Source organism: Capricornis sumatraensis, chromosome 22 (genome assembly GCF_032405125.1).
Source record: "Capricornis sumatraensis isolate serow.1 chromosome 22, serow.2, whole genome shotgun sequence".
Taxonomy (NCBI): domain Eukaryota; kingdom Metazoa; phylum Chordata; class Mammalia; order Artiodactyla; family Bovidae; genus Capricornis; species Capricornis sumatraensis.
In genome coordinates, this window is record NC_091090.1 from 36,155,981 (window position 1) to 36,181,603 (window position 25,623).

The following is a 25,623-nucleotide window of genomic DNA, read 5'->3' on the forward strand; positions in this document are numbered from 1 at the left end:
TATTCTATCCCTGTCTTAGGAAAATGGACTTTCACTGAGAAAATCTCAGAAAATCTGTCACTCAGAGAAAAAATTAGCAGTAACATACTCTGTGGTGACAGGTGCAAAGATTTTTTTCATAAGGGAACAGATACTCTATATTTCCTCTATAGGTGATGGACAGGGAGGCCTGGCTTGCTGCAATTCATGGGGTCGCAAAGTGTCAGACATGACTAAGCGACTGAACTGAACTGAACTGAACATCTTCAAAACTGCCTTTATTAAGTGTTTTATTTTCATATTGACATATTATGATGTAATGTAATCATCAGTTTAGTTCAGTCGCTCAGTTGTGTCCAACTCTTTGCGACCCCATGAATCGCAGCAGGCCAGGCCTCCCTGTTCATCACCAACTCCCGGAGTTCACTCAGACTCATGTCCATCGAGTCCGTGATGCCATCCAGCCATCTCATCCTCGGTCGTCCCTTTCTCCTACTGCCCCCAATCCCTCCCAGCATCAGAGTCTTTTTCAATGAGTCAACTCTTCGCATGAGGTGGCCAAAGTACTGCAGCTTCAGCTTTAGCATCATTCCTTCCAAAGAAATCCCAGGGCTGATCTCCTTCAGAATGGACTGGCTGGATCTCCTTGCAGTCCAAGGGATTCTCAAGAGTCTTCTCCAACACCACAGTTCAAAAGCATCAATTCTTCAGCGTTCAGCCTTCTTCACAGTCCAACTCTCACATCCATACATGACCAGAGGAAAAACCATAGCCTTGACTAGACGGACCTTAGTCGGCAATGTCCCTGCTTTTGAATATGCTATCTAGGTTGGTCACAGCTTTTCTTCCAAGGAGTAAGCGTCTTTTAATTTCATGGCTGCAGTCACCATCTGCGGTGATTTTGGAGCCCAAAAAAATAAAGTCTGACACTGTTTCCACTGTTTCCCCGTCTATTTCCCATGAAGTGATGGGACCGGATGCCATGATCTTCGTTTTCTGAATGTGGAGCTTTAAGCCAACTTTTTCGCTCTCCTCTTTCACTTTCATCAAGAGGCTTTTTAGCTCCTCTTCACTTTCTGCCATAAGGGTGGTGTCATCTGCGTATCTGAAGTGATTGATATTTCTCCCAGCAATCTTGATTCCAGCTTGTATTTCTTCCAGTCCAGCGTTTCTCATGATGTACTCTGCATAGAAGTTAAATAAGCAGGGTGACAATATACAGCCTTGACGTACACCTTTTCCTATTTGGAACCAGTCTGTTGTTCCATGTCCAGTTCTAAATGTTGCTTCCTGACCTGCATACAGATTTCTCAAGAGGCAGGTTAGGTGGTCTAGTATTTCCATCTCTTTGAGAATTGTCCACAGTTTATTGAGATCCACACAGTCAAAGGCTTTGGCATAGTCAATAAATGCAATTGTGCGGTAGTTTGAGCATTCTTTGGCATTGCCTTTCTTTGGGATTGGAATGAAAACTGACCTTTTCCAGTCCTGTGGCCACTGCTGAGTTTTCCAAATTTGTTGGCATATTGAGTGCAGCACTTTCACAGCATCGTCTTTCAGGATTTGAAATAGCTCAACTGGAATTCCATCACCTCCATTAGCTTTGTTCGTAGTGATGCTTTCTAAGGCCCACTTGACTTCACATTCCAGGATGTCTGGCTCTAGATGAGTGATCACATCATATGATTATGTTGGTCATGAAGATCTTTTTTGTATAGTTCAACCGTGTATTCTTGACACCTCTTCTTAATATCATCTGCTTCTGTTAGGTTCATACCATTTCTGTCCTTTATCGAGCCCATCTTTGCATGGAATATTCCCTTGGTATCTCTAATTTTCTTGAAGAGATCTCTAGTCTTTCCCATTCTGTTGTTTTCCTCTATTTCTCTGCATTGATCACTGAAGAAGGCTTTCTTATCTCTTCTTGCTATTCTTTGGAACTCTACACTCAGATACTTATATCTTTCCTTTTCTCCTTTGCTTTTCGCCTCTCTTCTTTTCACAGCTATTTGTAAGGCCTCCCCAGACAGTCATTTTGCCTTTTTTGCATTTCTTTTCCATGGGGATGGTCTTGATCCCTGTCTCCTGTACAATGTCATGAACCTCATTCCATAGTTCATCAGGCACTCTATCTATCAGATCTAGGCCCTTAAATCTATTTCTCACTTCCACTGTATAATCATAAGGGATTTGATTAGGTCATACCTGAATGGTCTAGCGGTTTTCCCTACTTTCTTCAATTTAAGTCTGAAGTGTAATCGTACACTTCTGCTTTTCATGTGAGAAGATGGCTTTACTCCAACAGTTATTAAATAGAATTTCCAAAAGGTTGAGAGATTTGTGTTGATTTGGTTATTTTCCCCCCTGCATCATTTGAGCTCAACATCTGAAGATAGTTGGCTAAGGAAAGTAGTCTATCTATGATCTTGAAGGGAATCAAGATTATTATCCTCATCCAGAACCAACCAAATCAGTCAAGAGGAGTTTGATTTTGTTGGCCTAGGATTTCAAACTATGGTGTTCAAGATTTCACCTTGAGTATTTATGCCGTGTAATTTTTCCACAGGTCATAAAATACTCAATACAGTGGATTGCACCAGACCCAATGGAGGAAGGCTGCCTATGAAGGTTGATTTAATGATGAGTGATTTTGCTGGAGGAGCATCAGGCTTTCCGATGACTTTCAGTGGTGGAAAGTTTACTGGTAATACTTTATTTCAAAGTGATGCCAGGCATGGCACTTTGCTAAACGCTTTGCAAATCAATACAAAGATAACTAAAACATGGTTCTTCCCTGCAGGAAGTTTACAATCTTACTGGGAAACCAGACTTGCAAATCACAGATTACAGACTAAAGTTCCCAGCTCAAAGTGTGCTGATGGGGCATGAAACAAACACTAAGGGGATTAGGGAGCATCTCAGGATAAGTCAAGAAAAAGAATCATTTGGATCAATTGGATTCCTGATGTAGACCATAGAGCAGAACCGGAAGAGTCTGACATTGGTAATCCAGGCTTAAATGCTCTTGGTATGAGGTTCAGAATAGAGTGTGGGCACCTTGAGGTAGGCATATGCCCTTGGCTTGGTGGAATGCTCATACCAGGGAGGGATGGGGCAAAGGAAGCCCCTCTAAAGTATGGGGTTATGGGGGTCTGGGGAGCAGGGAAAATAGGCAAATAGTGGTCAAAGAGTATAAACTTCCAGTTATAAGGTGAATATGTTCTGGGGATGTGATGCACAGTATAGTGACTATAGTTAACACCGTTGTGCTCTATATCTGAAAGTTGCAAAAAGAGCAGATCTTATGTGTTCTAACACATGAAAAATGGTAATGAGGTGATGAAGGTAATAAGCTAACCTTATTGTAGTAATCATTACACATGCATGTATGCAATGAAATCACCGTGGTGTGTATTTTAAACTTATGTAAAATTACACATCAGTTATATCTCAAAGCTAGAAGAAATGTGCAATCCAAGGAAGAAGCGCTTCTGCTCTGGGTCTAAGTGTAGTGCTAGGTTTGGGATGGGGGAGGGTGTGTAAGTGGTACATTTTGTTCTCACTTTTGCTCAGTACTAGGATTGAAAGTGCTTAATATATGTTCACTTAATAAATGCATATGTTTTGTAAGCAGTCTCTGTTTAATGATGTGGCAGAAATGCCCTACTTGCAATATGAAGAAAGCCGTGTAGAGTTCCTTTCTTCTCTTAAGTCTGTATTCATTGCTTCCCAGAATGTGTCACCATGTGAGAAATAGAGGGGAGGTGCTGTCCTTAGTGGGTTAACAATGTGACTGGGGAGGCAACATATACCTACTAAAGGTAGCTGGCAGAATTCCATCCTTTTTTTTAAGATTTGTTTGTTTGATTTTTGGCTGTGCTGTGTCTTCGTTGCTGTGCGGGGCTTTCTCTAGTTGCGGTGAGTTGGGGCTACCCTCTAGTTGCGGTGCATGGGCTTCTCACTGTGGTGGCTTCTCTTACTGCAGAGCATGGGCTCTAGGCATGGGGACTTCAGCAGTTGCGGTGCTTTGGCTCAGCAGTTGTAGCTCTTGGGCTCTAGAGTGTTGCCTCAGTAGTTATGGCGCACAGACTTAGTTGCTCCACAGCATGTGGGATCTTCCTGGACCAGGGATCAAACCTGTGTCCCCTGCGATAGCAGGAGGATTCTTTACCACTGAGCCACCAGGGAAGTCCCAGAATGTCATTCTTAGGTGGGTATGTGTATGTGTGTGTTTGCATGTGCACATATATTTAAGAAGGTCCGGAATATACCAGAACGTTAATAATTAAATGTTAATAGAGATCAGGTCTAGCTTATGGATAACTTTTATTTTTTTTCTGTCTCCATGTCTGTGTTCAACAGATGTTCATAGCGGTAGGAGGAGGAGCAGTTCCCTGACCCAGTGTCCCACATGCTCTGGGCCCTGCCTAAATTCTCAAGTTCCTTTACTGTCTGTATCCCCATTGCTTGACCAATGTTAGCACATACTGGCCTGCTTTTTGTTCTTCAGACTCAATACGCCAAGTACATCCATGCCCTGGTCTTCGCATGTGCTGTTTCCACTGCCTGAAGTGCTATTACCCCTGACCTCCACACAATGGCCAATTCCTCTTCTATGTTTATCCGTATTCTATGACTCCAATGTCATCTTCACTAACTGTCCTGTCTAATAATCCCCTCCAGCCACTCTCTAGCCCATGGTCCTATTTTACTTTCTTCCTAGGTCATCGCTGTTTGAAAGAAATTTATTTACTTATTTATTATTTGCATCTTTCACTAGAATGACTGCTCCATGAGAGCAAGGAACTGCTTTTTCTTGTTCATCATTATGTTTTCCATGCCTTAAACTATTTTGGCTCACAGGAGGTGCTCAATAAATATTGAGCAAATGAATGAATGAGCAAATGAACAAACTGTGAGGTAGGCATCACGGTTCCATTTCACAGAGGAGAAAACAAACTTAAAGAATTTAAGTGGTAGAGCTGCGTTTTGACCCTAAGTCTTAACTGACTCCAACATCCAGGCCCTTGACCACTGCACACCCCCAAGGTGGAAAAAAATGTGCTTTGCATTTATAATCCACCCAGATAACAAAGCCATTTCTATGTTAGAAGAGCATTAAGCAATACAAGAATTACAGTGCTCTTAAAATGTACATGTATGCAAGGTACAACTATACGTGCCACCCTGTATATTCAGCTAGGTCCACATGAATTGCCATAAACAAGGAGAGGGTTGAGTGTCTTTGGCTAGTTCAGGAACATTTTCCTAGTAACCAAATGAAATTTGCAAAATAAAGCCACTAACGACAGAGTTTTGGTCTACATCTGAGTGTCAGCTGTCAATTTTTATCTCCTGAAAGATTTCTCTACTAGAGCTTTTGTTTTTCTCTGATTTCTGAACAGAGGAGACTCTAATCCAAACCCTGTCATTCCAGAGGAATGGAAAGCCCAGTTCATTAAAACAGAAAGGAAGAAACTCCTGAACTACAAGGCTCGGCTGGTGAAGGACCTACAACCCCGAATTTATTGCCCCTTTGCTGGGTATTTTGTGGAATCCCACCCATCAGACAAGTATGGCTGGACATTTTGTATAACATATTTACACATGAGTTAATGTATTCTGGGATGAATGATTTAGTTGTAAATGCAACATGGAATGAGAGAGAATAATTGGTAGGAATCTGGAGTTTACTTAACAAGCTGTCTGAGAACAGAGACCATGAATGAAAGCAATGCTTGGCAGCTAGAGTTAATCCAGATAGAGTTTTGTCCAGAAGGATCCTGGAAAGGATAAAGGCAAGTTATATGTATTCAGTATACACTAGAAATTGAACTGCAGCATTTAATCAAGTCATTTAGTTTTCTCAATGACACTGTAAGGTAGGTATCATTATGCCTGTTCAAGTTGGTTGAAACTCAGGGGCTAAGAGATTTGCCCAAATCACTGGGCTGGAATCACTGGAGTTAAGAAATGAATCCTGGTATGCTTAGCTCTGGAGCTCTTTTCTCTACACCACACTATATCTCAGAATAGAGACTGTATCATTATCAAGTTATATTGTCATTTTTGAGTGTCCAAAAGGGTTTTTCTTGCAGCAGCATAACTTCTAGATCTTGTTTTTCAAGTGTATTTTTTGGAGGCCAGTGAGTTTTCTTTGAGAATGTTTGAAGGTTTTCATTTTAATGGTCACATGAAGTTTGGAGGAGCAGAGTCTCCAGACCTGATCCAGCATTACCTGATATCTGTTCTGAATGCTTGGTGTCATGAGAGAGGGCCAGGAGATCCCAGGGGAGGGTCAGATAACTGGAATAGCAAGAGGGACAGTCAGAGAGGCAGCTCTGAACCAAATGGCACTGAATCATTTCAATATTTTAGCAACTATTATGTCTTCTGGCTGAACATCAGTTCTGTCCTTCAAACAATGGGAAAAGGAGCAGAGAAAAAGATTTTGCTGCCATTTACAGCTCTCACACATCACACTATATGGAAATACCCAAGAACTGAGGAACTGGACTGTGGTGACATTTTGCACTCCACACTGTCTTGGACAGTGATGAGCATCTGTTAAAAGATATAAAGAGAAAGCATGTCCAAGATCAATCAAGAGAGTCTGCTGGAGAAGGTGAAACAGTGTGTCATTCAATTACTTTCATGTTCTAAGCTATGGGTCACTCAAGGGAAAAGTGAAAATTGATAGAAATATTTACCACATGACAGTGGAGAGTATTAAAGTCAGGACGGTGAGGAAGTATTTCTGAGCTTGAATTAAAAAAAGAAAGACCCAGAGGATTTCCTTATTTGGGCTTCATGTTATGTGTTTCATGTCAAACCTTATAGTCTGAAGGCAGATAAGTTAAGCATCCTTAGGGATGATCTTTTGGTCTAAGGCTTGACCAGAGAAGAGGAATTAGATAAAATAATGGACATTTGAAGTGTTTTAATCTATTACCTAAAATATGAGAAGGAAATAACTGTTTTGCAGGGGACCCAAAAAAGAGATCTCTGCCTGAAAGTTTAAGAATGGACCAGGTGGCTTAGAGAGGTAGAGAGATAGTCTGTATCTGTGGAAAAACAGAAATATGGGCAGAGAAAAAGAATGCATTGTATTCATGGAAGAATTCAAGTAGCTGGATTTCTAGTCATCAACTATGGAGACTAGCAGGTAGTAAAATAGTATTTTTGAAGTGCTTAAGGAAAGGAATGGTCAACACAGATTCTATACCCAGTGAAAATACCCTTCAAGAATGAAGGTAAGATAAAAACATTCCCAGATGAAAGGAAAACTAAGACAATTCATTACAAGAAGAGCTCCTTTAAGAGAAATGCCAAAGAAAGTTAGACAGATAAAAGGAAAATGACTCTAGAGGGACTCTTGTGGAGGAACCACACTACCCAATTGTAAGACTCACTGTAAAACTACAGAAATCAAGACAGCATGATATTGATGAAGGGATAAACACATAGGGCAGTGAAATAGAATCTAAAAATAGATCTACCTACATATAGCCATTTGATTTTTGACAAAGGTACGAAAACAGTTCAACAGGGAAAGGATAGTCCTTTCAATGAATGTTATTTGAGCAATTGGACATTCATGTGCAAAAAATGAACCGCAGTGTAAACCCTACACTGTATCCCCTAAAATAAGTCTAAATGGGTCATAAATAAAAATGTAAATGTAGAACTATGAAACTTTCAGAGGAAGATATAGGAGAAAATCTTCATGAGCTTGGGTTAAGCAAAGTCTTCTTAGGTATGACACCAAAAGCACAATCAGTTCAGTGAAAATTTTAATACATTGGGTTTTATCAAAATTAAAATATTTGCTCTGTGAAAGACACTGCTAAGGGAGTAAAATGACAAACTGCAGACTGTGAGAAAATGTTTGCGAGTCATATATCTGATTGACAATTTGTGTCTAAAATATATAATCAACTTTCAAAATTCAGTGTAAGAAAGCAAAGAACTAAAAAATAAATGGGCAAAATATTTAAACAGATACTTCACCAAATAGGCATAAGAAATGATGTGCCTATATCGTTAGCCATTAGAGAATGCAGATTAAAACTGCAATGAAATAAGAATTAAAAGTAATACAAGTTATTAATAAAATTTTAATATAATTAAAATTAATAAAATTAATAAAATAAGAATGAAAATTAATAAAATTTAATGAAAGATTACCAGTATCCAATTATGACAAAGATACAAAACAATAAGACTTCTCAGACATTGCTGTTGAGAATTCAAAATGATACAGCTATCTGGAAATCAGTTTGACTGTTTCTTTAAATATACATTTATCATACAATCCAGAAGTTCCATTCATGGGTAATTACCCTAGAGAAACTAAACTTTTATTGAACACAAAAACTACACACAAATATTAATAGTAGTTCTATTCATAATTACCAGATCAACTCAAATATCCTTCAACAGGTGAATGGATAAACAAGCCATAGTATATCCACACTATAAATGCAATAAAAAATAGATAGCTGTTGATATACACAACAACATAGACGAATCTCAAAGGCATCATGCTAAGCGAAAGAAGTCGGCCTCAAAAGATTATGAATTGTGTGATTCCACTTATATGACATTCCAGAAAAGGCAAAACTACTGGTTGGAGAGCAGATTGATGGTTGCCAAGGGCTGGGCTGAGGGGAGAGTTTGACTGACGGGCCAACAACAGGGAGTTATGAGAGAACAGAATATAGAGCAGAGAGAACTGCTCTGTATCCTGACTACAATGGTAGTTGCGCAAATCTACACATATGTTAAAACTCATAGAGTTGATCACCCCAAACCGTCCAAAAATTGGATCTAAGTAATCTTAAAAATTTAAAAACCTAAATAGTTATTCTTAACACCTCAGCCATGTTAATTAAAGCTATATGTTTATTTAGATCATATTTGTAAAACAATGCAAATCTTAATATATGCACATATGAGTCACAACCCTTTGAAAGAAACAAAATATACAGTTTATTCATTTAGTAAATCTTGAAGCATAGCTTTATTATTTTAAATGTTAAAATCTTATAGGTATTTTCATTTTTTACAAGATTCTGTCAGTTATATAGAGCATCTGTTTCATCACACAGCTACTCAGCCGTTAACGATAATAGTGTCTTTATGAGCAAACACCAGTGCCATTTGCTTCATGAAGATCCCCTTTGTGACCAGTAACTAGAGCACTTTGTGTACAAAGGGCAGGGACTTCCCATAAGCAGACAGGGAATGCATGTGTCATTCTACTCAGAGTACATTTATCTGTAAACTTGTCGGGTAGTAAAGAAATAGTCCTTGAGATTCATTTTTCTGGCAAAATTCTGTAAGTACTGACCATAATTTCTCATCAACTGAGGCTTCAGAGTACAGTAGGAGAAACAGTGTACATGGAATTTAGGCTCTTCCCTACTACCACTTATTAGGACCGATTATTATTATTATTATTCTTTTACTTTTCTGGGCTTCATGTGTCTCATCATTAAAACCTGACTGCTTTCATTTTGAAGTTCTGTGTTGTCTGGTGACATGTCTACATGTATCTTATCAATTAATATGTCCGATTGCTGATGTGTTCCCCTTATTACTTCTTGTTGATATTATGTAGCTGTCTCACATCTTCCAAATATTTTCAGATAGACTGGTTTAAGGCTAAATAATAATTTCTTTTGATCAATATTGTTCATCATTCATTCATTCATCTATTGAGCCGCATGTTCTTGGTGCTGGAGAACTAGGGATGAAATGATTGTCTTCAGAGTTGGAAGAGAAAAACAATGATGATGTAGAATGATAAATGCTGTGGTACATGCGTGTTCTCAGGCAGTGAGATACAGGTGGGAGTCAGAAAATGACTGTTGGAAACCGTGGATGGGACGATTGAAACAAAGTTTTGAAGTATGAGTAAACCCTGACCAACAAAGATAGAAAGATGCTGAGATGAGTGACTGCAGTTCAGTGTAGGGGACGGAGGCAGGTGTTTGAGGAAGTGGGGTGGAGGGAATGGAGGGAACCAGACAGTGAACACCACTGTGTGCCACTCCACATGATTTGAATTTATCCTTAAGAATGAGGGGGTCTGATGAGCAGAGACATGATCAGATGTGCACCAGGGAGGTTAGGCTGTATGTATGGTGGGAAGGGAGATAGGAATGTCGATCCTGGAGACCAGTTTGAATATCATTACAACAATCTCAAAAGGATTGATGAAAAACATTGGTGACTGAGAAGAGAATTCAGATTCTACAAATATCAAGGAGGTTGCATTGTGAGAACCTGGAGAAGAACTGGATATGATGGTTTCTTACCAATGGGACACTTGACCACTTAACATGATGCTGGCATTTAAAGTGATTACAAGCCATTCTTCTGTGTATTCGCAGTTGGCAGATGTTACCCTTGGTACTCACAATACCCCTCAGAGGGTGGAATCTGGGTGTGTATTCATTTTATTATTATTTTAGAGATAGAGACAAAGAAGTTAAAGAATTTTGTGAATGCCACACATTGTGTTTTAGGAAGAGTAATCTGATAGCGTCATGTTTCTCAGGAGGCAAGGAAACCAGTTAATGAATCATTTTGAGATGAGAGGTAGGAAGAAGATGGGACAAAGAGGTGACACTGCTGCAAACTGAGGGCTGTGCCAGTGGAAGGACATTCAAATGTGCAGGAGGGAGTAGTTAGACATCTTTGGGTGGACAGACATCATTACTCATGTCTGCAAAATTGATCCCAAGATCACAAATAATGTAAGTCACCTTGGAGCTATGAAATTGCAGTGCTTACATATGTTTGTATATCTGGCTGAAAATATCTATCCAGTCTAGGTCACCAAGCTGCAGCACAAGCAAGTAAAATTCCCTTTAACAAAAATGCTTGGGTCACCCTTGTCTGATGAAGTACAGTGACAAAGCCTGTTTCTCTGAATCTCTCTTTTTTGACTCCAGCACCACCACGATTACCTTCCCAAATAACATTGAAATTGATGACTTAGAACTTTTCCAGAAAGACTGTGGTTTGTAATTAAATTTGGGAGATACTCAGCTCTGATCAATAACACAATGAGAAACTAGATCTCAGGAGGGGCTATGACCGAGGATGTGTGTGTGCTCTTTTCTAACCAGTGGATTTTAATGGTTTTGAATGGAAAGACTTTTTTGGGAGGGGGCTTATAAAACACAGAAATTTATTTCTCACACATCTGAAGACTGGAAAGTCTAAGATCAAGGTGCTGGCAGACTTAGTGTCTAGTGAGAGCCTGCTACCTGGTTCATAGATGCCTATCTTTTTTAATATAACCTTACATAGTGGAAGGGGTTGGAAAGATTTATCAGACTTTCTCCTAAAGTTGGGGAGATGCTCCTCCTTGTGACCTCCTGGGAAGGTCAAGCCCCGCTCTGGCGATAGAGCACTGGATGGACACTGCTGACCTGGGACAAGTCACCCGGCCCCTCTGATCCTGAGTCTCTTTCTGTATAAAATGAGAGTAATAAAGGCAGGTATCTCATTCAGTTCAGTTCAGTCTCTCAGTCGTGTCTGACTCTTTGTGACCCCATGAATCGCAGCACGCCAGGCCTCCCTGTCCATCACCAACTCCCAGAGTTCACTCAGACTCATGTCCATCGAGTCCGTGATGCCATCCAGCCATCTCATCCTCTGTCGGCCCCTTCTTCTCCTGCCCCCAATCCCTCCCAGCATCAGAGTCTTTTCCAATGAGTCAACTCTTCGCATGAGGTGGCCAAAGTACTAGAGTTTCAGCTTTAGCATCATTCCTTCCAAAGGAATCCCAGGGCTGATCTCCTTCAGAATGGACTGGTTGGATCTCCTTGCAGTCCAGGGGACTCTCAAGAGTCTTCTCCAACACCACAGTTCAAAAGCATCAATTCTTCGGTGCTCAGCCTTCTTCATAGTCCAACTCTCACATCCATACATGACCACAGGAAAAACCATAGCCTTAACCGGACGGACCTTTGTTGGCAAAGTAATGTCTCTGCTTTTGAATATGCTATCTAGGTTGGTCGTAACTTTCCTCCCAAGGAGTAAGCGTCTTTTAATTTCATGGCTGCAATCACCATCTGCAGTGATTTTGGAGCCCCAAAAATAAAGTCTGACACTGTTTCCACTGTTTCGCCATCTATTTCCCATGAAGTGATGGGACCAGATGCCATGATCTTCGTTTTCTGAATGTTGAGCTTTAAGCCAACTTTTTCCCTCTCCTCTTTCACTTTCATCAAGAGGCTTTTTAGTTCCTCTTCACTTTCTGCCATAAGGGTGGTGTCTCATTAGTGGGTTGTAAAGATAAAAACAATTAGTTCGTGTTATTTGCTTAGCATTTACATACCAGATAGTATTTAATCATCTATTTATTTAATTAAAGGGCTTTCCTTATAGCTCAGCCAGTAAAGAATCTGCCTGCAGTGCAGCAGACCTTGGTTCAGTTCCTGGGTTGGGAAGATCCCCTGGAGAAGGAAATGGCAACCTACTCCAGTATTCTTGCCTGGAGAATCCCATGGATAGAGGAGACTGGCAGGCTACAGTCTATGAGGTTGCAAGAGTCAGACACAACTTAGCGACTAAACCACCACCACCACCATATTTAATTAATATTAAATACAATAAAACAAGCCAATATTCTATACACCTGAAACTAACACACTATTATAAATAACTATACTTCAATTTTTAAAAAACTGGGAAAAATTAAATATGAGTATGCTATTCACACCTCTTTATAATAATTTCACTCTATCTAACTTCAATTCCAATTACTATGTGATTATTACTTAAAAACAAGCTATAAATGCAACCTTCTTTGACTAATAGCTCTTCCCTAATTAGGAACATTAGCCCAAATATAGTCTTTCTTTTTCCTGAGGTAAGTAGAGGGGGATTGGGAAGTATGAATGAAGAAGAAACAAATAAAAATTCTGTCATTGTTCTAATTGGAATTTCAACTGAGTATAAGCTTTCTGACATGGGAATGTCTTTATTTCTTAGGTACATTAAGGAAACAAACATCAAAAATGACCCAGATGAACTCAACAATCTTATCAAGAAAAATTCTGATGTGTTAACATGGACACCACGACCTGGAGCCACTCTTGATCTGGGTAGGATGCTAAAGGATCCAACAGACAGGTTTGGCTTCAATACTTACTAGAGAATAAAAATGATTCAGGGATTTTTTTTTTCAATTTTATGAGAAAATAAAGGATATACTTATGGCCTCTTGGTAGGTCCTGATTCATAGGAATACAAAGTTTTGTGTATTTTTTTTTTTTGAGTAGCATCCTAAACTTGTCATGAATTAATATCCACACATCACTTTTCTAAACAGAATTCTTACCCTTCAAATAAAAAACTATTAAATAAGCATCTTTCAAATCTAGGGGATAAAAGATTGAATTTTTTTCTCAGTACTATAAATAATTTTCTCATCCTATATAATAGTTAACCCAAGTGTTTTCCTCACCTCAGAACCTTCCTTGAAGATAAAGAGTAAGGAAGTTTTTTCTTTGAAGGATAATTGATACAGCTCAAAGTGAAAAACAATGAGCCTGAGAGTTAGTTTTCATATGAACATAAACATTCAGTTCAGTTCAGTTCAGTGACTCAGTCGTGTCCGACTCTTTGCGAGCCCATGAATCGCAGCACGCCAGGCCTCCCTGTCCATCACCATCTCTTGGAGTTCACTCAAACTCACGTCCATCGAGTCGGTGATGCCATCCAGCCATCTCATCCTCTGTCGTCCCCTTCTCCTCCTGCCCCCAATCCCTCCCAGCATCAGTCTTTTCCAATGAGTCAACTGTCCGCATGAGGTGGCCAAAGTACTGGAGTTTCAGCTTCAGCATCATTCCTTCCAAAGAACACCCAGGGCTGATCTCCTTTAGAATGGATTGGTTGGATCTCCTTGCAGTCCAAGGGACTCTCAAGAGTCTTCTCCAACACCACAGTTCAAAAGCATCAGTTCTTCGGCACTCAGCCTTCTTCACAGTCCAACTCTCACATCCATACATGACCACAGGAAAAACCATAGCCTTGACTAGACGGACCTTAGTCGGCAAAGTAATGTCTCTGCTTTTGAATATGCTATCTAGGTTGGTCATAACTTTCCTTCCAAGGAGTAAATATCTTAATTTCATGGCTGCAATCACCATCTGCAGTGATTTTGGAGCCCTAAAAAATAAAGTCTGACACTGTTTGCACTGTTTCCCCATCTATTTCCCATGAAGTGATGGGACCGGATGCCATGATCTTTGTTTTCTGAATGTTGAGCTTTAAGCCAACTTTTTCCCTCTCCTCTTTCACTTTCATCAAGAGGCTTTTTAGTTCCTCTTCACTTTCTGCCATAAGGGTGGTGTCATCTGCATATCTGAGGTTATTGATATTTCTCCCAGCAATCTTGATTCCAGCTTGTGCTTCTTCCAGTCCAGTGTTTCTCATGATGTACTCTGCATAGAAGTTAAGTAAGCAGGGTGACAGTATACCTCCTTGATGTCCTTCTTTTCCTATTTGGAACCAGTCTACCCAACTGCCAATTCCATAGGCAGTGCATTTGAACAGGAGACAGTGCCCTGGGAGTGCAGTGCAGGAAACGTGAGCCTTGATGTCGCAGGCCGAGACTTTTCAAATACTTGCGTGTGGGCTCAGTCGCTCCATCATGTCTAACTCTTTGCAGCACCATGAACTGTAGCCTGCCAGGTTCCTCTGTCTATGGAATTTTCCAGGCAAGAATACTGAAGTGGGTTGCTAGTTCCTTTTCCAGGGGATCTTCCCAAGTCAGGGAATGCTTTACCACTGTGCCATTAGGAAGCCCCTTACAAATACTTGTTTTGAGCCAAATGAAACTGTTAGTTCCTCACCTTTATTTAGAAATGGACTAAATGTGTCGGAAATCTGGACACACCAAAAGCGCACTCCTCTCTTGGCCTTACCTTTGCAAAGTTGGCATGAATGATGCAGCCAGCTGATTATGACCTTTTGTAACCTCCCATACCCAACTGGTTGCCACATCTAATCAATTCTGCTGCATAAATCTCTTACAAATCCATCACTCTAGTTCTTCCATTGTGACTTTAATTTAGCTTCTCACAATTTTTCACCTAGATTCCTGCAGTGGCCCCTGAGCCTCTGCTCCGATCCATTCCTCGGCCCATCCTGACCCTGTGCTGCTCACAGTCCTTTGGTGGGTTGAGAAATCAATGGCATTGACCACAACCAGCATTTTTTTTAAATGTAATAGAGTAAAATCAAATAGACCTGAGTATATTGCCCAGATACATATAACAAGGGACAGTATCATTTCAGGAAACTTTTGTCTCACAGGTGCCCATGTGGGAGTCCTGATGCAAAATAAAACTCTTACTAGGATCACAGGCAAGGAGTCTGAAAGTCCTTACTCTGCCTTGCTGCCAAAGATACTTTTTTTTAATGCAAAACTCTGTCCCCTTCCCTGCTTAAAATTCCGTAGAATCTCCCCAGTATCTCAAGGGTAAAAGCAGTTTGTATTCTCTAGATTAGGGGCGAGAGAAGTTTTTAATTATTTCAGGTTTTAGCAGGGCATTCAAGAGTCTGGCGTTTGGCATTTGCAGAATTCTCCATCCTCTCTCTCCAGTTCCCCAGATGTATCCTATGGTAGTAATTCTCAAACTTCAAAGCACATCAGAATAACTCCAGTCACTTGGATAACTGCAGCTCCTTGGGTTCCACCCTCTAAGATTCTGATTGGGTAGATAGGAGGCAGAGCCCGGGAATCTGCATTTGTATCATCAAGTCACACCAAAGCATTCTGGGTAACGAGAGGGTTGATTATTGTTGGATTCTCAATTGTAAGACACAGAGTAAGGGATATAGGGAGACTAAGTGCTTAACTCTGCCTTCTTGTGAGGGGAGGAGTGGGCAGGAGAGAACAGTAAATGTGTCCAGGAAAGCATTTGTGCCTTAGAAAACAGGAGGAGGTTTCAGAGAGTAATTAAGAGAGCGAGAGAGATCGAGATTCTGGCAGGTGCTGAAGAAGGAAGGTGCAAATAATGTCATGAGTTTGGAGAATGCTGATACTTTGTTTTTTGTTTGTTTTCTAAAAAAATGTTTCTACTGAAATATAGTAGATTTACAATGTTGTGTTAGTAAATATATTTACTTTGAGTAAGTGAATAGTATGCCATTCATTCAGAAAGGACTTACTGAGCTCCTTCTGTAAACCTGGCATCATAGTAGGTACAGGCAAACAGCTGTGAAAAGGTCCTTCCCTCATGAAGTCAAATCCACCCCAGTGTAGGGGCAGTAAGTGAAAGGGGAGGGAAAGGGTGAGACAGGGTGTCCGGCCAGGGCTAGAAAGAATTTGCAAAACAGTCCAAGGAATTTGCCTATGAGTAAGGAGAGCTTGAGAAAGTTTTAAAGTGAGGAAGGAACATTACTGTGTTGTTGTTGTTGTTGTTGTTTTAAAAAAAAACCCATTTCCATTTGCAGAAGAGCATTTCCTGGGGGAAGAGGCCACAGTGGGAAGAACTGGAGTCAGGAAGGCCAACTGGGAGATTGAGGCTCTATCCAGCAAGAGATTAGTGAGGCTAAAAAATGAGATGAGGCAAGGAGTTGAGGAAGCAGATTTGAGATTCATTTAAAAGTTAGAAACTTCAGGATTTGACAAGTAATTTATTACCAAAACCAGTGCTTCTCTAGCTTTGGTCAAACAATGGACTAAAAGTGTTGTTTTGAGAAGTGCCGCAGAGTTGCCTAATCTCTACTAGCCAGGTGCCCATTTCCTCATCACCATTCCCTCACCCCATCACATTCTATTCTGTTACCAGGATTCGAGTTTCCATGTCGCATGCAATGATCCATCCTCACATTGGATGGACAGCTTTAGGAATGTCAGAGAACTATCATCTATATTGCTGACTGGGTTTCCAGGTAGAGTTGCCCTGTCTGTCAGCTTTGATTAGTACAGAAAGATGACCATATATTAGAGACACAAAATTCTCGGTATATCTTGAGGACAGGCTAAAGTCATTCCTATGTTCAACAAATGTTTGTGGGGCCCCTTCAATGGCCGGGCTTCCTTGGTGGCTCAGACAGTAAAGAATCTGCATGCAAAGCAGGAGACCAGGGTTCGATCCCTGGGTTGGGAAGATCCCCTGGAAAAGGGAATGGCAACCCCCTCCAGTATTCTTACCTGGGAAATCCCATGGACAGAGGAGCCTGGCAGGCTACAGTCCCATGGAACTGTAGCGAAGAGGTGGACACGACTAACACTTTCTGTGTGCCAATCACGGAGGCTGCTCTCATCAAACTTATATTCTAGTGGAGGTCAGGGGGCAGGGCAGGTGTGAGCAGGCTTCTACAAACTCAACGTGACCATATTATATTCAACATTCCCATAATTTAGTGATTTGAGCTGAAAGGGTCCGCATCCGTGGCTTTCCAACTTTTTTTTTTCCAGACAAGGACTTTTATCTTTAAATGTATTGACTTTGAGAGCCGTCACACTAAACAATTAACAGGAGCTATTCTGGTTAAGGCTGGGGAAGTGTCCCCCAAGGCACTTCTGTGGGACCCCTGGGTACCACCTGAATGATCAAAAAGCTGCTCCTCTGATTGACTGTTGAAATTGAAGTGCTAACTTTTGCCTTCCTTCCTTATTTATTGCTGTCTTCTTTCCTTCTCTTATCTTTTTGTCTTTAAGCAAAGGCATCATTGACCCTCCGGAGGGGACTAAAATTTACAAGGATTCCTGGGACTTTGGACCATATTTGAAAATCTTGAATGCTGCTGTAGGAGATGAAATATTTCATCACCCATCCTGGATAAAAGAATACTTCACTTGGGCTGGATTTAAGGATTATAACCTGGTGGTCAGGGTATGCTTATGAAGTACCATTTGTCTTTGCTTTCCTGTATTATGGAAGTATATGAAAACCCCTTCATATTCCAATTTGTTTCTCAATAAGCATTTTTTAACTCCTACCATTTGCTTCACAGAGAATTGATGGGACAATGTGCTTAAACAATCCCTTTTTGAAAATGTTTTCATAGGAAGCATTCTGAGGTCCAGCTCAGTTTCTCTTTGGGAGGATTCTTTTTCTTCCCATCACCACGTGTTAGTTGCTTTTGTTTTGTCGATATTTTGCGGCGTTGTGTTTATGGCAGAAAAAGCTATTTAAACTGTGAAACTGACAGGTGGACCCCACCAGAGAGGGTGGTGTCCTGTAGCAGCAGGAAGTGGGTAATTCTTATCTGCAACCGTGGTAAGGAGTGAGGTTCACTAACCACAGGGTCAGCCTGGAACTTAAATTAGCCCTGATACATACACACAGAGCTTCTAGGCTCAAGTGGTTCATGCTGTAAGCTGGTCACCAGAAAACTGAGGATGTATCCAAAAGCAAAATATGTACTGAAAAGCAGAGCGTGAAAGAGAAAGAGGAGGTCCAAAATGGGCTGGAAATCCCTGCAGTACTTATCTGTATATTTTATCCCAGTTATATTTAGTGCCTGAATTTGTGCACGGGGAGCAAAGTTTAGGGAACGCATCAGGAAATGGACGACATTATACCCTTGGAAACAAAGATTGGTTACCCTCGGGGTGAGGACTACTTTCAAGTTTACCTTTCAACCCCTGAACATTAATACTTGGTAGCAGACAATACTTAGCATTCTCAAAATCAGTAAGTCCTAAAAACCTACCCAGGGGTCAGTGCCAGGCTGTGACAAAGTTTTTGCTGGTCAGTAATGAAAGAAGTATGAGTATGCGTGAGTATGGTTACAAAGATGTCAACTCTCTTTTCTTGGGATGAATTGTCATTATTCCAAGATTGTTGTTGTTCAGTTGCCAAATTGTGTCCAACTCTTTGCGACCCCATAGACTGCAGCATGCCAGGCTTCCAAGATTAGTCCTTTCTATTTTTGAGGCATGAAAGCCTTCCTCCTTTAATGGAATAAAAGGACAGTAGATGTAAGAATTTTTTTTAAGTCCTCACTTAGCAAAATGAAATATTGATGCCTCTATTAGCTCCCAAATATTTTTTAGAAAATTGTCTTTGAAACCCGAAGACCTGAGGAACTTTGGTCTAAATGAGATTTTCAGTTGAGTGATTAATGTGAAAAAGAGAAAATATTTGGAATTTTCAATGACAGTCTTTATGTTTGGCTGCTAGGTGATGGTGAGAAACATTCCACGTTTTATTTATCTTTTAGCCTGCAAACTACAGTGGTATTTGATAGCTCCTTACTAATTATACTTACTAATTACTAAGTATACTAATTATACATATATCTAAGACAATGATAACCTTCTCTGTAAATCTGAATGAAGTTAGTGATATGAAGCAGTTTTGCTAGTGTAGAAGAATAGGATTAGAGAAGGAAAGAGAAGAGTTAGAGAGCCACGTAGACTGATGGGGGAGTAGGAGAGAAGAGAGAGACAAGCCTCTTTTTATATTTACTCCACTTCATTGCTATCATTTGCTTGCACATTCTAGAATTTTTTGAGGATCTTGACCACCAGATTGATATGCTTCTTCCCTTTACCGTGTTGTCATTTGCACAGATGATTGAGACAGATGAGGACTTCAGCCCTTTTCCTGGAGGATATGACTATTTGGTTGACTTTCTAGATTTATCCTTTCCAAAAGAAAGACCAAGCCGGGAACATCCATATGAGGAAGTAAGCAGCAACACCAGTGGAAACGCTCCTTCCTTCCTTCTTTCCTTCCTTCCTAAATAAATAAATTTTTAAATTTGCTCCAAAAAAATTTGGAGTAGCTTTAGCTTTACAGTAAAGTCACAAGGATACTGCAGAGAATGTTAACATACTTCTTTAACATGCTACACTTGTCACAACTAATATGCCGATATTGAAAGAATATTTTTAACTAAACTCCATACTTGCTTCTTTTTTGAGTCATTTGCAAAGACTGGCTTTTCTACCTGCTTCCTTCCAAACAGCTGACCTGCCTGTGCTGTTAGCAGACCTGCAAGCATTGATCTTTGTCTGCCCCTTTACCTTTTCTCCAGCAATGTCTCCTTCCGCAAACAAACCCTATTGGTGGCTTTCTACAAAAAACTGTCAACATAAACCAATGCCTATTTTGAGTTCCAACTTTTAGCAGATCCCTATCCCAAGTCAGGCATGATGTTAAGAGCTGGGGCTTTGGACACAACGTCAAGACTGGTATGGGTTCCCTACCCCTGCTGATTAGGATTACTGACTATGAGCCTTTGAATCCCTGTTCAAGTCTTTTTTTTTTCTCCGCCTTCAATGGGGCTTCTTCGTACTTTATAAATTTTTTTTATGATAGTCAAATGACATAATATATATGAGCATGGATTGTAATTTTAAATTCTATGTACATGTAAGAATCACTAAATAAATTAGGAGGGTGTATAGTCTGCCCTTAAGCATATTAAACATGTGCCATATAAATGTGTAATGCTTTAATTATAGAAGTTACCTTCACTTTCACTTTTCACTTTCCTGCATTGGAGAAGGAAATGGCAACCCACTCCAGTGTTCTTGCCTGGAGAATCCCAGGGACGGGGGAGCCTGGTGGGCTGACGTCTATGAGGTTGCACAGAGTCGGACATGACTGAAGTGACTTAGCAGCAGCAGCAAAGGTACCTTTATATAATAGGCCTGTTCTTAAACTACATTTTAATAATTGGATTTGTATTTTTATGTTTAGTACTTGCTGTTGAAGAGAATCCTATGCTGAAACTTTAGTAAAACCGATAATCTACTGCCTGCTTTGGGGGTTTTAAAAAACTGAGTTTTCACACATAGGGAAACACTACATGAAACACCCATTTGAAGCAAAATGAACCTGATATTTTATTGCTTTTTTTTACCAAACATACATAACACAGCTTCATAACTATAAAGTCATTTGATATAACAACCATGATATGATATTACTATACTCCGCTACAGATGAGGAAAATCCCATGCCGAGAGGTTCAATAATCTGCCCAAGGTCATACAGCTTGTAAATCATGATGAAGGCTTTAGCAGCAAGGGGTCTAACTGTAAAGTCTGTATATTTAGACACTGCATTGCTTCTTAAATCTGAATTTACGAAACTTATAAATTAAGGTATCTCTTAACCATACGGGAGATTTTTCCTTGGAATTTTTAAAATCTTAAGTTCATTTAAAATACGTCATTGAAAAATAAAGGCGTGTTTTTACAGCTTTTCACATTGCTTCTGTTAAATAAAGCTAGCAACAGCTCTCTTTAATACAAACGAGCAGACTTACCACACTATGGGGCAAATCGTCATGCCTGCCGCATACATGGTGGTCCCTCTTTTGACTCAAGTGCTTTTATATCTCAGGATATTAGTGATATTTCGGTATGTTGAGGTTTGTTTAAAGAGGTTATCCTTGGAAGAGCTCCATCTCTTGCCACTTGGAGCCTTCTCATATTGCCTTTTTTGGAGGGGAGACATTCACTGCCTTTCAAACACATGAATATATTTTCTATCATGCCAACTCTCCATCTTTCCTAGATGCCCAGCCCCTAGCGCTCTCAGGAGCTCCTGCTCCGGTCTGGATGGGCTCCTCTCTAGGTCTGCTGCCAATCTGTCACCCTGTGACCTCCCTCAGCCTCTTCTAGACCCCACCCATGTCTTCACTTCTTTGCTTTCCTCCTTTGTGGTATTTTCTGCTTAGGTATCTGCTGAAGAAAGTTTGCACAGAAGCTACCGTTTAAGTACTTTCTGCCTGATCTTGCACAGCAGCTTGCTGAACACATAATGCTGGGTGGCAGTCACTTTCCACGGACGCCTGAAGGCATTGCTCCTTTGGCTTCTAGTTGCATGCAGTGTTGCTTATTCCACTGTGGTGACTTTTAAGAATTAAGGGATTAATCTATATTTACCAAAAAAAAAGACCTTTTCAAGCTGACTCAGGGCTCTCTGTATATGGGTAAGACTTATTGTCCAGCAGGCTTTACTTGAAGGTGGGGGTTACATGCTTAAATGCTCACAGATGGACCCCAGGCAGATCTTTAACAGGTGGAGCTGAGTGGGGACTGGGTCAAGTGGAAAGCATGAGAAGGGAGGAGCCCCTACTGAGTGCCAGCTGATCCGCTGAATTTTCCCAAAAACTTGGATATCTGGATTTTCATGTGAAACATCTAGATTTATAAATGCGGAAGGTCAATTCAGTTTTTTTAAAGGGAGTAGGCTATGAACTATAACCTAGATTGTATGTGGACAAGGGAGCACTCATTTAAGTTTATGAAGGTGAGGAGCCAGCTATTAGGCTGAGGGGCTCCAAAATATCAAAATGTGGAGGTCCTTGTATTTGTGAAAAGGCATCACAAATACACTCCCTGCCTTCATTCTTCCTGTAAAATTGATTCCGTTTAGTCAGAGAACTGTCTGAAGGTATTTGGCTCTGGAACCACGTGTAAGCATAGAAAAGTGGGTATTCACTATTTCATGTACCTAATTTTGTGCTCTGTGCTCCTGCTATTATCCATAGACCTACCTCTTCTCATTCCAAATCTGAATGTCCTTTCTCATACTGTCCTGGATTCTGCAGCCTCTGCCCTGTTCTTTAATGCCACTCACCTACCTGCTTTCCACATTCACATTCATTAGTTGAAATCTCCTGCCAACGACTCACTTCGCTTCTTCATTGTGGCAGCTCATACCTGTGCAGTTGCTTTGTCAGCAACTTCAGTTGCATCCAGAAGTGAGTGGAAGGCAGGTTATGCATGGGATCTGTCCATCATTTTGAACTAGAAGTCCTTTCTCAGCTCCAGTGACACTAGGCCTCCTAACGTCTCTTCTTTATTCTTTGGGGGTCTCTTTCTCCAGCCACCACTTACATCTCCTGTTTTCCATCAGGATTCTGTGCTCAACCCACTCATCTTCTCAAGCCTGTATCTGGGTGAACACATTTGCTAGCACCACTTCCCTGCTAATGGCTCCAAAAATCCGTACGTCCTGCCCAGACTTTGCCCAGCTCCCACCAACACTGTCCAGCTTTGGATTCATTAGAGTCAATTGCCTACTGGATAATATCACCTGGATTTCAAATCCTTGTACCTCATTGTTCAAAATTCAAAATTCTCTTAAAAGTGCACTTTCTTGTTTTCTGTCTGATCATTGGCAATGTTAGTGCCTCCGCCCCCTCTCCCCAACCCACCAGTGACTCCAGCTAGAAGCAGAGATTTTCACCTTTTCCCTTTTCCCTCATCCCCAGATGTAATCAAACCACCAAGACCTTTCCATTTTATAGTCCAAACATTTCTCAAAGCCTGCCTGATTCTTCCACGTGCTTGACTCTAGTTTGAAAAATCATGAAAGACCTTCTCTCCTCCACTGCAAGGAATTTAATCTTGATACTGCACCTTAGCTGGGCAGTCCTCAACTTGACAAGCTGCACAGTCATGTTTCTGAGTCTCTGTTGGCAAAATAAGAGATCCTTTGACCTGTGTTTGCCTTCTCAGTTCACAGTGGATGTCACTGTTTTGTCACAATGGTGTGGGAAAGAGGAATAAATCCAAACACCAGTCTTCTGATCATTCTGTCATTTGTGATAAAGTTGCCTCTACTGGCATTAGCATATTTGTCAGGAGAAAAAAATGTAATGCCGGATACTGAAAAAGGATGCCAATGAAGTGTTAAAACCATGTCCAACCTTAGTAACTTCCCGTCACACTACTTTGTGCTTTTTTTTTTAATTTCATAAATATCTCTTTTTTTCTCACAACAGTAACACAGGAGACCGAGGCTTAGCAAGGTTAAGGTCACATGATTAGTAAGTGCTGAGCTGAGACTCAAAACCATCTCTGCTTGTCTCCTAACCCTGGGCACCTTTGACTAGTCAACAGATCCTGTGTCAGGAGTTGGGATTCTTGAAAGGTAAGGGCCTTGGCCACTGAATTAAGGTACTATTGCTCAGTGGCAGGCCTTGTTTTACACATTTTATGTACATTGACTCAGTGAATCTTCACCACAGTCCCTTGAGGGATGGTCTATTATCTCCATTTTATAGATGAGGAAACTGAGGCATGGAATGGTAGCCAGGATCACACAGCTAGACCATGGATTTGAGCCCAGCAATCTGATTCTGTCTGTGCTCTCTGTCACTCTGCCCCCACCTCCCCACTCTGCTCCCCCGGCTCCGGATACACTTCCTGTTTTCCTTCCTTCAATTTCTGTGGCACTCAGGTGTCCTCTCCCCACCTCAGCCTGTGATGTCAACTTCAGTAGGCTTTTCTCCTTGACTTCTCAGACCCCTGCCTTATAGACAGCTGCCTCTTTCAGGGACACAAGGGGTTGATACCGATGCTCTGTGCTGGCTGGGGCATCCCTGCTAGTTGTTCCGTATCTGTTTCAGATTCGGAGCCGGGTTGACGTCATCAGACACGTGGTGAAGAATGGCCTGCTCTGGGACGACCTGTACATAGGATTCCAAACCCGGCTCCAGCGGGATCCTGACATATACCATCATCTGTAAGTCTGAAAATGCCTGCCATCCCCTAGGCCACGGCAGAGGACGCTGTGGGTGTATAAGCAGTCAGTGGCTGACTCTGCCCCCAGATTTTGATGGGTGTGTGCGATTCCACCATCAACGCTTTCTTTGTTAATCTGTTGAAAAGCAAATCTGGTTAGAAAAATAACATTTTAAAGAGCCGTTGTTTCTACATTCATGCAAATATGTTTCAGTCTCTTTTGAAAGTCTCTTTCTTGGTACAGGAAAGGGAAGGGCGTTTTAAGAGAGAAAGAACGTGCCTGGCCGAGACAGGAACAAGGAGGGGTTGTTTATGTGCAACTACTTGATCATTGAAGACAATCATTTCCCATCTCACATTTTTGTCAGTGCCCAGCTCTGAGCATGACTTTGGTGAGCTAGTTAGTTAAGGAGAATGGCCCTCTGAATCTCTACCTGCTTACACTTTAAAACCGTGCAAGTTTCTCATTGCAAAACTGTATATGTCTTTGAGACTATCATTGGACTAGCTGAGTTAAGGGTCAGGAACGCCCACTTGCTATCTTCATATTTACAACATAAACAGCAAGAGGGAGAATACTTTCTTATCATTACCACTGACCTTCTGAAAAGTTCAGGAATTTAATTTTAAACAAGCAAAGCCTACTATCTCGTTTCTGCCTTGAGCTCAAAAGCACAGGCATGTCTTGAATTTTCTTTTTTATTTCTTTTTGAATGCTTTGAAATCATTTTTAAAACATTTAAAGAATGTAGAAGTATATAAAATAAAAAGAAATAAACCTACCCCACCCACACCTCCCTGAAAACTGTATCTGTTTTCTGCTGTTCCCTCCACCCACTTTCCCAGGTAACACTTTGTGTATCATCCCAGGCCTATCTCTGAGTGCATCAGCACTTCATTTGTAACTTCAGTAACTTCATTTGTTCTCAATAAAACGTCCCACATAGTTGGGGACGGGAGGTTATTGTTGCTGTTGTTCTTCAGTGTCATCCTAGTACATATGTAATTTGCATTGTTACTCATTAATTTATCTTTGGGGTCCCTAGTGTTGGGACGCATAGATCAACCTCAAATATTTTACCTGCTAAAAAACATTCCAAGTTTTGCTCATTTTCAGCGGCACTTATACTTCTTGTTCTGGAAAAAAAAAGGAAATGTAGCAACTTTGGGGA

General features: G+C 40.8%; 1 protein-coding gene across 1 annotated transcript in view; it reads left to right on the forward strand.

Annotated features, from left to right (window-relative positions):
• The window catches only part of LOC138097984 (cytidine monophosphate-N-acetylneuraminic acid hydroxylase), a 48,285-nt gene that overhangs the window by 19,181 nt on the left and 3,481 nt on the right, over positions 1-25,623 (forward strand). Inside the window, exons 8-13 of the mRNA XM_068994194.1 lie at positions 2,546-2,683; positions 5,417-5,552; positions 12,991-13,131; positions 17,675-17,849; positions 19,535-19,651; positions 24,337-24,452. Coding sequence (XP_068850295.1) covers positions 2,546-2,683; positions 5,417-5,552; positions 12,991-13,131; positions 17,675-17,849; positions 19,535-19,651; positions 24,337-24,452 — 823 coding nt within the window. The remainder of the gene's footprint in view (positions 1-2,545; positions 2,684-5,416; positions 5,553-12,990; positions 13,132-17,674; positions 17,850-19,534; positions 19,652-24,336; positions 24,453-25,623) is intronic.